Raw genomic sequence first — 12,727 nt, 5'->3', positions numbered from 1 at the left:
TAAAGATAAAAAGTCCTGTTCACACTTGTTTGAAAACATGTCATAGTCCCTTCCTTCTCTAGAGGACTTCCCAGGATACAGGTTACCAGAAAAAGATTGACTGACTAAAACAATACAACGTAAAATTCTGAGAAAAGGTCAATATGAAGCAATCTGGGTAGCGAGAATTGGACTAGAATAGCAATTGAATGTTGACCTATCGAGACTCCTGCCAACGTGTGTCAAGTTAAGAGAGGTTTTGCATTGGGCCAACCATAAGAAGAAGAAATGTCTAGTTACCGGGGTAGTTAAATTCTCCTCATGTCGAGTTACCGAAGTTTCACTTTATAATTAAGGCTGCTGATGAAACTTTTCACTTTACGCCTGTTTTTAATATTATAGAAATTAGATATAAAGTACAAAAATATAAAGATGATATATATTGTGCATTAAAGTTGTAATTCGGTACTTATAATTAGTTTCAAAAATACTGAATGTAACTTCCTCTGAAATGAGTTATGTTTTAGGTTACGAAAACGAAGATTGGTACATTCAAACTCCTGCTTTAAGTCCTGATACTGATATTCCATTGAGCCCTGAAGTTGTTGAAGAGACTTTAAAATATTTTGGTAAGTACTCATTTAACACCTATACTTGGTCTTGATGCCTATATTTAATTCAATGTTTTTTTCTTTGAGTTAATACTTCACTTATTATTTATTAAGAGGCATGTTCAAAAATGCAAAAAACATTTGATTGAACCAAATACCACTATAATTTTTTTCTTTTTTTTACTTAAAAAAGAAATCATTGCAATTTCTATATATATTCTGTTTTTACTTGTAAAAACTATTTTTAAAATGCTTTTATTTTATTTATTTTTTTACTGTTGAATAGTTGGTAAAACTTAATAGCATATACAATTTTTACATATTTACTAAAAATTTTTTTTTAATGAGTAATAGTTTTCCTTTTATATAAAACAGATAGTTGTTTTTTGGGAGAAAATATTATATTTACTTATTACGTAAGAACATATAAAATAATTTGGGACCAAATTTTACTGTTGATTAACTCTAAAAAGACAGAAGCTCCTTCTGTCTTTCTAGCCCTGTTCTGTATGGCCTCTCTCGTAGTTTGTTATTCAATAAATCGAACAGTAACTAATTGAATGTTTGACTTTTTATAATGTGGCCGCATTTGAGTGTTTATTTAACCATTTAACGTTAGCCTTATAGCAGTATGAATATTGAACCTTATACATAGAAAGGCAGGACTGACTACCCCTGTGATATTTTTCTATAAAACAAAAATTCTCCCTTTTTCCATTTGTTGTGGCATGAACAAAAGCTATTCACTCTAGTTTCACCTGTACCTTCTTTTTTCTGCTTCTTGAAACTACAAATGCTGAACACTACCAACTGTCCCCAACCCTAGCGGTAGTCATCACTCTGTGAAAGAGAAACTAACTCTAGGTCAATCCATGAAAATGTAGTCACTTTGTCCTACACGTGATGATTCATAGGTTTATTAAAAAGTAATTATTTAAAATAGTAATGCCAAAATCTTTTGCTTAAGGAATCACATTTATTTGTAATTTGTTAAGCAATAAATTTTTTATCATTACCCTTTTAAATTATTTTTAATGAAATATATGAGGCGTCCCGTGCGGGAAAAAATTACCGTTTTCCATGGAATGGCCCCTCCACATTTCAACACGTAGATTTAACATCACTAAAAATTATCATACCTGCCGAATCTACTGTTTTTCACGGCAGCCGTCTGCTTCATAGGCTGTCTCCCAATTTTCCTCTTTGGTATGACTTTCTTCTTCTTTTGAAACCAATTTAGCTGCAACTGTTTAGTAAACTGTTACATACCCTTTAAAGATCAACTGTGACAAAAAATGATAAAATTTGCAAAAATTACCCTTAATCAGACTTTTTATGCCATTTTTTTTTAATTCCCAAAAGTTTTAATGATCATGTCAGTTATTATTAATATTGCTCACCAAGACGAGATAAAAAACCTTTCTGAAATTATTTTATCCTTTCAAAAAAAGAAAGTTCTTTTATTTTCCGTTTTCATATTGCTGATGGAAAATATGTCGAATTCGATTTTTCCATTTTGGATTATTAAGCTATGTTAAAAGGCGAGTTAATAAAATTTGTGTTTATTTCCGTAAACCTTAATTTGGAAATGTTTAAACGAGATTATGTGATCATTTTCAGTGTGAGTTTTCAAATAGCATGCAGTTAAATGCTGCTCCGAATAGATTTTAATCAAATAAGCTTAGTCTCAAAACCTAATTTTTTTTCTTTTTTTTTTCACCTTTTTATGAACTAAAATATACTGTTTGTTTCTTTTCAAAATAGCAGATATGCATTATTATGCACTCTGCTTTTATATGCATAAACAAGATGAGGCATTAGGCATGTTGACTCACTCTGAAAGTTTTTTTTTTTTTTGAAGAATTTACTCAAAAAATTGGAAAGGGCCTCATTGACCCTTTTAGTCTTAGGCAAGGACGGATACAAGGGAGGGGTGATGGGGGTGATTGCATGAAATTATTATTTATGATTGATTATGAAATTGGAGTGATCTCTTTCAACAAAAAATAAAGGAAAGGAATCTTTTGGGATATCCTTGGCTAAATCTATATTTTAGTTGTTTTAGATGAAAATCCTGCAACCCCCCCCCCTCCCGCAAGCATGTATGAACCAAATGCTCAGTAAAGGGATCAATTTAAAAATCCACCCCCCCCCCCTCCTTGAAAACTTTCTGAATCCATCCTTGGTCTGAGGTGTACAGCAATATTGAGTCTTTAACGATAGAATACTGAAAGTGTGGGACAAGATAGCGTACTATAACCTACATTGTGAGTGTTCAAGAATTGTAAAATCTGTTTCTTAATTGTAAGGAACCTGGTTTTATTTAATACAATTACAGTTTTGAACTTCCGATGATAGCAGCAGTCTGTGAAGAAGTGAATCTGGTGACTCCTGCTTAGCGTTAGAAAAATCATTTCTTTGGTTATTGCTGGTTGGAGTCAAAAATTTGAGCACTTTTCTGTATTCGAAGAAAGCATGCTTTTAACTTCAAAATAAGTATAAAATAAATTTGCAATTTGTGTGGTTTAATAATATTGATTTTCATCATTTATATTTCTTGCACAAGGGCTTAGTTTGTTAATGACAAACTTGTTAGACATTAATAATGGCAGGTTTTTTTCATTAAATGCTGATGATTGTCTTTACTTTGTATTACATTGGAGATTTAAAAGTGCATTCATTATTACAGTGTTATGTGCTGATCGTCTCAGCCAGATGACCAAAACGTACAATGATATTGATGCAGTAACTCGATTATTGGAAGAAGTAAGTATATATTTGTATGTATATATAGATAAAATATATATGTACCATGAAAGCTCAAAATTGTAGAATTTCGACTTTCACCGGTGCGTCACCTTAAATATTCGGTCTTTTGCTGGTGTCTTAGGTATGTTGATATTCAACGCTAATATCAACATTTATCAGATTTTGGACTTTCACCATAACCTTATATCTCTTTGAGGCTTTGCTATTTTCTACAGATTGAGCTTTGGTTCAAATGCAGTATATATTCGTAAAATTATGAGTTTCATTTTGAACTGACATATTTAATATGTTGTCAAATTTCGTGCATTGTGTTCAGTTTAAATATTTTAATTTTTCTTTTACTCCTTTATTAGGCTCAGGATGATTGTCAAATCCATATTTTGAAATCGACTTTTTAGGGTTAATTAGGAACTTGTATTGTGTTTAATAGCTCAATAGTCGGATGAATAATCCAAATAGTTTGTCTGAAAACATCTTTTGTCGGATATCTTTTCACCCATAAGCTCATTACTTTTGCATTGAAAAAGGCTTTCCTTGTAATGCTGAGACACGTGTCTGCAGTGATCTGCAATTTGCTTTTTGACGTTGTTATTTCTTATTTTACTCAACAGCTGGAATATATTGTGCAAAAAATGGTTTATTTTGTAAATAATAAAAATAATAATTGTTTTAAAAATTTGAAGTATATTGTTTAAAAACTGCAAAAATATTTATTACTTTTTTAATCAGTAATTGATAGAATGTTTTGCTGCTTTACCAGGAAAACTAGTTGCATTTGTAATTTTTTTTTTTTTTTGCTGGCAGATTGGCAGCTGTGAAATTGTTTTAATGGTTATGGTTATGACTAAATATCAGTTTGAAAATACTGGTTAAAAGCTTATTTGAACTATGCTTAGATTTTGTTTTGCACTTATGTCAAACTGACAATGTGCAAATGTGCTAATACTGCTGGAAAAAAATCAATAAATTATGAATTTAAATATAAATGAAAGACATTTCAGCATTGATGTTATAATGCCATATATTTTTCTTGATTGTTTAGAAAGAAAGAGATCTAGAGCTGGCTGCACGAATCGGGCAATCCTTATTGGATCAAAATAAAGATTTGCGAATAAGAAATGATCAACTTGAATTAGAACTGGCATCTTCAAATGAAGCGGTATTTTTATAAGATTTTCTAAAAGTTTTCTCTTATATTACCTTAACTACAGTAGTGCATATTTATTGTGAAATCGTTCGTAGCAAAATCTAAAATTAATCAAAAGTTTATTGTATTTGTATGTATCTATCTATGTTATCCCTACTCCTGGTGAACAACAGAAAGCTGAGCATCGAACCATGTATCAATAGTCTTAATTTTCTTGGCTACATGTTTAGCTAAGTGGCAGAGTTAATTAGCAGAGATACTAATTAAAAACAATTAAAATGCTAGCTTTTCATCTTTTCCTTTGAAGGGACATAATTTACATGCCGAGAACGTCAATTAAATTTCTTTCGCTAAGCGAAGCCAAAGAAAACATAGTGCCGAAGGCACTGTGCTCAAGTACTCTTGAAGAATGGAGTTGTAAACCAGCCCACCGGAGGCGGTGAGGCCATTGCCAAAGGTGCCTAATCTAGCTCTTTGGCGGCAAGTAATGGTTATAACATATGTTTCAATCCCCTTTGTTCTAAAGAGAAAACATATCATAAACTGCTTCTTCAGATTACTTTTGCTTCCTCCTCTGCTCTTGTGAAAAAAAGTTTACATATTATGTTGTTTTGTTGATTTTATTACTCATTTGTGTAAACTATTATAAATGTATTTACTACTGTTCATTAATGTTTTTTATTCTAAGGAATCATTTTAATGTTAATTATTATTATTTTTTTTAGATGTTCTGATTTTTTTTTTTCCAATCATTCTGCTTGTAAAATATCAAAAGACAGCAGTTAAACTATTTGTATCATAAAAATTTTCAGTCAAATTATATTCTTATTGCTGAAAGTTTGATTTTATCTTTTTTCTTTGGTATACACTTCGAAACACACTTTAAATTCTGAATTAATTTATATTCAAAAAAATATGTTTCCTAAAAGTTGTGTTTGTTTTTTTTTTAGCTAATTTGATTAGAAATTTTTAGCATTATTATTTTGTTAGCATCTATTTTTCAATGACTGATGTATAAAGTTTTGTTAACATCTTTAAATTTTTCATTTACTTTCAAAATTAGGGTAGTATGTTAGAAATGTTTCTTCAGTACATATTAACACAGAAACATGTCATATTTGATGATCGATATGGTTTGAACTGTTGAAGTAATTTGTTTCCTCATAGAATTTTGCCGAATATTAATTTTGATTATCATAGAATTAAAGCTAAACTATTTTTAAAAAAAATTATAGCCTTTTTTAGAACAAAAAAAAAAAAAAAAATGCATAGTTGAAAGCAAAATTGTGTTGGAGATTGGTTTGTGTACTTGCAGAAGCTACTGCAGTTTCCGAAACTGATTTTAGTTCTTTAAAATGTAATATTTTTACCATTTAGGTTACTCAACTGAGGCACGACCTGTCTATAAAGAATGGATTACTGCAAATTTACACACAAGATTTGGACACTGAATCAGATTCTGGTTCCCCAGTGTAAGCATTGAATATTGTTTTACCTACTAGGTCTAAACTACTAGGTCTTACTTAGCCTAATATAAACTTTTATTTAATGCAGTTGAGTAAATTTCATTTGTCGTATTGATGGGAAGACCAGACAAAAGAAAAAAAAACCACACACCCCCTCAAGGTTACGCTGTACCAAACTATTACTATTGGTAAATTCTTAAACAACACATGAATTTGATGACGGAATTTTAGATGCAAAATTTCTAGCAAGTAATGAAAATCATGTTGAAAAATTTGACTAAAAATTATAATTTCTTGATACAAAATCTCCAGTATTTTTTAAAAAATAAAAGCTTTATTCAAAAGAAATAAAGCTTAAAAGAGATTTTCTAAAAAATTCGCAATCACCCAATTCTAAAAGAGTTGTTTACAAAAATGAAAGCTCAGGTCAGCTTTATAGTTCAAGAAAAATAAGAAAAATGTTTTTAGAGTCCTTGTTTAAAGAAAAATTGCCATGGATTGCGCGTGTTTCATAAATTGAAATTATTTGTTTGTATATCTACTAATTAATCTTTCAAGAATCATTCATCATTTTTATTTTTGATTTTGTAGCAAAGAAAGAGGATTTTCTGTCAGTTGGGACGTCCTCAATAAAAAAATTAGTTGTTTACAGGAAGAAAATTCACAGCTTCGATCAGAGGTAAGTGCCAATTACTTAGTTTATTTTTAGCTTTTGTTTTCATTGTGGCAAAAAGTGAATTAATATTAATTTCATTTCTTTTATTTCAATAGGCTTTCTCTAGGACTGCTGATATCGAGGTTGAAGAAAAGAAAGAAATGCAGCTGATATCAGATTGTGCAAGACAGCTCAGTTAGTTTATTTCAATGCTTCCTTTCTTACATAGTGTTTCTGTACACATTCCATAGTTAAATGTTTCATCTTTTTGTTGAAATTCTATATTTATACTATTATTATGATTATCTTTTGAATATTTGCAAAGTATATTTTAATGAATTAGTAATTGTTTTCTTCCCACTATTTTTTCTCTTCCTGTCTATTTTGTATACTTATTTTTAGAGCATGTATACTGCAACATACACATAAACCCAATCAAACTCCAAAGTAATGCAATTATCTGATCCAAAGGCAATTTGACGTATCTAATTTGATGTCGGATTGAATTAAATATAGCTTAAGATCACTCATTGCTATAGAATAGTTAGGTTGAGAAATGCAATTGATGTGAAATGTGTAATAGCTTGACTCAAACGCAGGCATGTGCGGTGGCCCAAGTGAGTGCCCAAGCAGCTGTAATGTCCAATTGTCTTCATATTATTACTAAAACTCTGTAATATTTGTTTGAAGTATATCTATGTTTTCTTAGTAAAGCGTGTTAATTCTAGTAAATGTCATTTTGAGTAAAACATTTCTTATGCAGCAAAAATAAATGTGCGATACATAATACTGATTTATTACAAAAATACATTAGAAATGCATATTGGCAACATGTTGAAAAAACAAACAATGACTGAAACTGGGGTCAAAAATATGCAGTGCTATAAAATAGTACTAACATATCAACAAGTTTAGAGTTTTTAGAAACAAATACTGCAATAACAGTTCATTTATATAGGAATTCTATAATTCGTCCATTAGTAGCAAAATATTCCATTACAGAATCGAAAAACGTGTTGGGTGAGCTGTTTTTAAAGGAGTATATTCTCGGGATGTATTTTTAATAATAATAGCTAAAGTATGTGACAATGCAAGGGGGGGGGGGGAATCCTCTGCGGCGTTAACTTTGACTATGAAGTTTATAGCGATGTGGTGCTTTAAAGGCTCTTATTCTCATTTGAAAGGTGCGCCACCACTTTTGGGGAGTTGGCAACTCTGTCTAAAGTATCTGCGTATTAAGATCAAAGATCAGCATTCTGCGATAGAGAACAGCTATCGGCCATCTGGAACAGTAAATACTCCAACAACCAAAAGCCATCGCCTATTACCATCATGAAGACAAAAGCATTTGTCATCACAAAACTAAAGTACGGTTTAAAAAAACAAATGAATTTTTTAAAAGGCCAAATTTTCAAAAAAAAAAAAAAAAATCCAAATTTCTTGAATTTGACTTTAAAACAGCCAGTCTGGCAACCCTGCTTATTTTGTGTAATCCTATCTCCCCATGCTTGCAACTGCTTGCTTGGTTTCAAGAAGTGCCAACAATGATCTCTTATTGTTGGATAGGATCCATGGTGACACTGTGTTGTCATGGCCAAGGCTGTGGAGTCGGAGTTGGACTGATTTTGGGGTAAAGGAGTCAGAGTTGTTCGGAAACATTCCGACTCCGGGTTTCTTTTTTTTTCTTTAACTTTCACTGACTCTCCTTGCATTTTTTAAAAAACTAGCTATCAACAAATTTGATTACATGTATAAAGGCCTACTAATAAGAAAATAACTGTCATTGTGACAACCAGCTGGCTTGATTGTTTATCAAACTTTCTGTAACAGCTACCTACGCCGTCTCCTAGTTTGCTTTTTTTCTAACTTTATTTATAACTGATAGCAACTGTCAGCAAACAGTTTTGTTGCCTAATCACTTTTAAATGAAAACAATGATATATTTTTTTTCCTCGATCTCAGTTATAAAATAGTAAAATTGCACTTGAGCTAGTCAAGAAACTTCTGAGTGTGCTTGATAAATTCAAATAAGTGTTGGTATGAAAGTGCAAATGCAAAAGATACGATAAAATATAAATGTTTTTTTTTTATTTTTAATCTAAAGACTTAATCTAAGAAAGCTTGGTTATCAGTGAAAAGTACGAAATAAAATAAGTACATGATTTATTGTTTACAACAATCAATAATGATAATTAATCCTAGAATCTTCCTATTAAAGTTAATTCTGAAGCTGCCAATAAAATTAAAATTAAAAATTTGACCAAGAAATGTAGGTATAGTAAAAGCTATTCGTGCAAAGCTGTATACCGCCACATTTTGTGTAAAATTTACTCCAGATGTACATGTACCTGCCTCTCTCCGCAATATAGTGAAATATTTTTGTTAAAACTTTTAAAATGAAATTTAAGTTTTATTATTAAGGAAATTATTCAAAATTAAATTTCAATTTTTATAAACACTGAAATTAAGTTGAGGTGTCACCCATCAGATAGGCTTCACCCGGGGAGGGGAGGGAAGACTGCCCCCTTTTAAGAAAAGTTTTTTTGACTTAGCAAAAAAATTTTTTTTTCTCTCAAAACTTTTTCTTTCACTCTTCTCTGTGCTTTCAAAAATCGAAAGCATATTTTTCAATTTTTATAAAAATGGGATTTTTAAGTAATCTCATTTTAGAAATCGCAACTATTGGGCAATTTGATTTTCAAATTAAATTTCTAACGTTCTATGCATCTTAGGATTACAATAAAATACAACACGAAAATTTCATAAAAAGGAATTAATCTTTCAATCTCTGTTTAGTGGGTTTTTCCCTTTCCCATGAGAGGGTGGAAGTGATATATTTGAAAAAAATAAATAAAAAAGCCGGAGTCAGAGTCGGATGTTTAAAAATCCTGGAGTCGGAGTCAGCAATTTTTCTCCCAACTCCGCAGCCCTGGCCATGGCAGCACCCCTTCATTTTTTCTCATGCATGGGCTGCAGCGTGGTTTTCTCTTCCCTTTTCCTGGGGATGCATTTTCCCGAGAAATCGCCTTTTGAGCAACTAATAAATGTTTGTAAAATTTTTTTTAGTGAAAGTCAAAGTAAGAAAATTTATAATTATACTTCCAGTCAATTATGAGCATGCAAATGAGAAATTAAAATTATTTTGGGAGTACCCAAGCTCTGCTTGGTTTGCTTAAGTGGATTGCATATGATTCATACTTTGAAGAGGGGAAATTAATTTATCTAATAAATCAGTACATTCATTTCATGTAAAAGAATGGTGCAAAACAGCTTAGTTGCTGTGCCATTTTGGTAAAATTTTCTGTTACATGCTTTGAACAAAGGGGGAAAAGGGGGGGGGGAGAAAAAAAGATTAAAAGAAAAAAAAAAAAAACCTTCAATTCAACTCAAATGTTTTTAACAACTAGTAATGCTTTGTGGTGAATACTCATCTCTTGCTTTTTTTTTTTAAATCCTATGAATAGCATGTTAAGAAGTATGAACAACCATGTGAAAGAAAAGAATAGGTTTTGATTGATTTTAATTTGATTCATTCTTATTCTTTTATAGCCCAAGTCAATAAACAGCTGGCATTTCTGCAAGAAGAGGTTGCTAAGAAGACTGAAGATAATATCCGTCAGCAAGAAGAAATCACTCAACTATTGTCTCAAATAGTTGATCTGCAAAGGAAATTACGTGATGTGAGTAAACAGTTGTGTTAAATTGTGTTTTGTAGAACCTAATGCTCTTTTTGTATAATACAATCTTATTATGTCACCCTGGGAACTGTCTCCAAACTTTAGTCATAACCAAAACAAGGTCTTAACTGGAATTGCTCCAAAATGCTTCAACTAATGTTATTTTGAGATATTGACTGGCACAGCTTTAATCATAACAAAAAAAATATCTTTTTTTACTACAACATACTTTAAAATAAAGGTTTACTTACTTATTAACAAATAATTTAAACAGTACTATTTTTTAGAAAGTTTGTTTAATTGAAAAAAAAATAAATAAATAAACACATTATCAGATAGGAATATGCTAATTGAAGATCTCCTCTCTTTTGACCACAATTTGATATCTTGACAATCAATTCTCACAACCATTTCTGATAATGTTTCTTTTACTTTACCTGTTCTTTGTCAATCTAAAAGCTTGAATTCTATCTCTTTCACTGCTGTGAGAATGCTTTTGATGAGTGCTAAACTACAGCTGAGTGGCTGTAGTCTTTCTCCTTTTCTGCTACTTCTATAGTTCAGTTTCAAAATCCTTTTCTTAAGGTTTTCTTAATTTTTTAAAGTTAATCAGTACAAAAGATTTAATTTGGATTCCCAACAAAACAAGTTATATTTGTTGAACCTTGAAAAAATATAAACTAAAATAACTTTATTTTCTCTTTAGTTATATTGTTTTGAACTTATTTCATAACAAGTGCATTATTTGCGTCTTAATAAATTTTTAAAAAGTGCTAGTTTTTGAATACATAAAGGGTTTACTAGTTTTTGTTTCTACTGGAAGGTAAATTTCGGAACCATCTCAATTTTAAGATTATATATTTTAAAGTGTTCTCTGCAATATGATTTTAGAGACATGAAGCATCAGTAGTCTTGTTTTTTCTTTTATTTATTTTTGAAAATATTAGACAAAGGTAAGTAAGCTACAAAAAGAGTGAAGGAAGTGAAAATAAATATTCAAAGGGATTTAATTGTTTTAATTTTTGTGTTAAAAATCTCGATATTTTTCAAGTCTGTTTCAATAGGCTAGCTAGTTTGTAGCTTTTAACTTTCTCTCACTATTTGGAAACGTACCATGAAATATGTTTTTACATATTACTTTTAACCCTTTAAAAGTTTTTTGGGAAATGTACTATGCTCTTTTTATAGGTCACAGCTGATAATGAATGTCTTTCTGCCAAGCTTGAAATTGCTGAAGAATGCCAGCATGAATTGTCTGAGGAGCTGATAGACATGAAAGAAAAGTATGGAGAACTTATGACTGCTTTTCAAGAGCTTCAAGCTGAAGCAAAGCAAGCACAAAGAAATCGACTGCCCAGTGCAAATGCATGGCAGGGATTTGGCATGTACAATCCTTATGTCAATCCTGATTCCCTTGCCAATGAACTGGAGCAATCATTAGGAAGAGATAGCGATGGCTACTCGTCTGATGAAAAACCGTAAGTTGAGGTTTAAAGTGTTTTTGGAACTATTTGCTAAAAGAGATTATAATTATAAATAGCATTGATGCTTCAAATACCATCAAGGGTCTAGCCAGAGGATATTTGTTTCCCTTTAAGGACCCTTCAGAAACTTCCAACTGGTTAAGAGGGATTGTTCACAAAATTTTGATTTATGAAAACACCCTTCACTAAGTTCCAATTTACCAAATCGTGCTCTGCACAGAATTTTAATTGACCAAATCAGATCTTTCACACAAACTCATTTATTAATAAAGCAGTACTCAACTTGGAAATCTAATATATATTGATACAATACTTTTGGTTTATTTTGAAATTTTACTAAAATACAGTCAACTCACGATAACTCAAAGTCCAATAAATCAAAAATATTTTAGTTTTAGTTTTTATCAAGTTCTGATCCTTTGTCTTTAATTCCATGCTAATTATTCTCTATATCTCGAAGTTAACTTCCTTTAACTCGAAGTTTTTTCAAAGGTACTTGAAATTTATTTCGAAAGAATGAAAAAAAAAAGGTAGAAAAAACAAGTGACTATGAGAGAAAAAGCCATTCACCTTCACTTGGAATTCCTGCACATTAGACCTCTAAAGCAAGGAGAACACCTGTTGAGTCAATCTTTACTAATATTATAAAGAGAGAGGGCGGATTTTTGTGTGTTTATATGTTCGAGGTAATCTCCGGAATCACTGCACCTATTTGAAAAATTCTTTCACTATATGAAAGATGCTTTCTCACTGAGTAACATAGGCTATCATTTGAAAAAAATCTGATAATTAGTTCTTTTTTTATTCAAATTTAGGACCAAATTTCACGTAAATTGCCTATTATTGGCTATTAAAGGGGTGAAAAATTTTACACGTACAATAGTGCACATATTAATATTATATATCGTTGAAAAGGGTAGAATTTTCCGCTTTCTAAAC

The 12,727-nt window shown here is 30.9% G+C and overlaps 1 protein-coding gene across 1 annotated transcript in view; it reads left to right on the top strand.

Moving 5' to 3' along the window:
- LOC129220862 (trafficking kinesin-binding protein 1-like) overlaps positions 1-12,727 on the top strand; it is a 51,192-nt gene that overhangs the window by 15,869 nt on the left and 22,596 nt on the right. Inside the window, exons 4-11 of the mRNA XM_054855293.1 lie at positions 507-608; positions 3,280-3,356; positions 4,402-4,518; positions 5,884-5,978; positions 6,564-6,651; positions 6,744-6,822; positions 10,177-10,307; positions 11,493-11,782. Of these exons, the coding sequence (XP_054711268.1) occupies positions 507-608; positions 3,280-3,356; positions 4,402-4,518; positions 5,884-5,978; positions 6,564-6,651; positions 6,744-6,822; positions 10,177-10,307; positions 11,493-11,782 (979 nt within the window). The remainder of the gene's footprint in view (positions 1-506; positions 609-3,279; positions 3,357-4,401; positions 4,519-5,883; positions 5,979-6,563; positions 6,652-6,743; positions 6,823-10,176; positions 10,308-11,492; positions 11,783-12,727) is intronic.

The sequence above is a fragment of the Uloborus diversus genome, chromosome 4 (assembly GCF_026930045.1).
Source record: "Uloborus diversus isolate 005 chromosome 4, Udiv.v.3.1, whole genome shotgun sequence".
Lineage (NCBI taxonomy): Eukaryota > Metazoa > Arthropoda > Arachnida > Araneae > Uloboridae > Uloborus > Uloborus diversus.
This window is presented reverse-complemented; position numbering and strand designations above follow the sequence as displayed.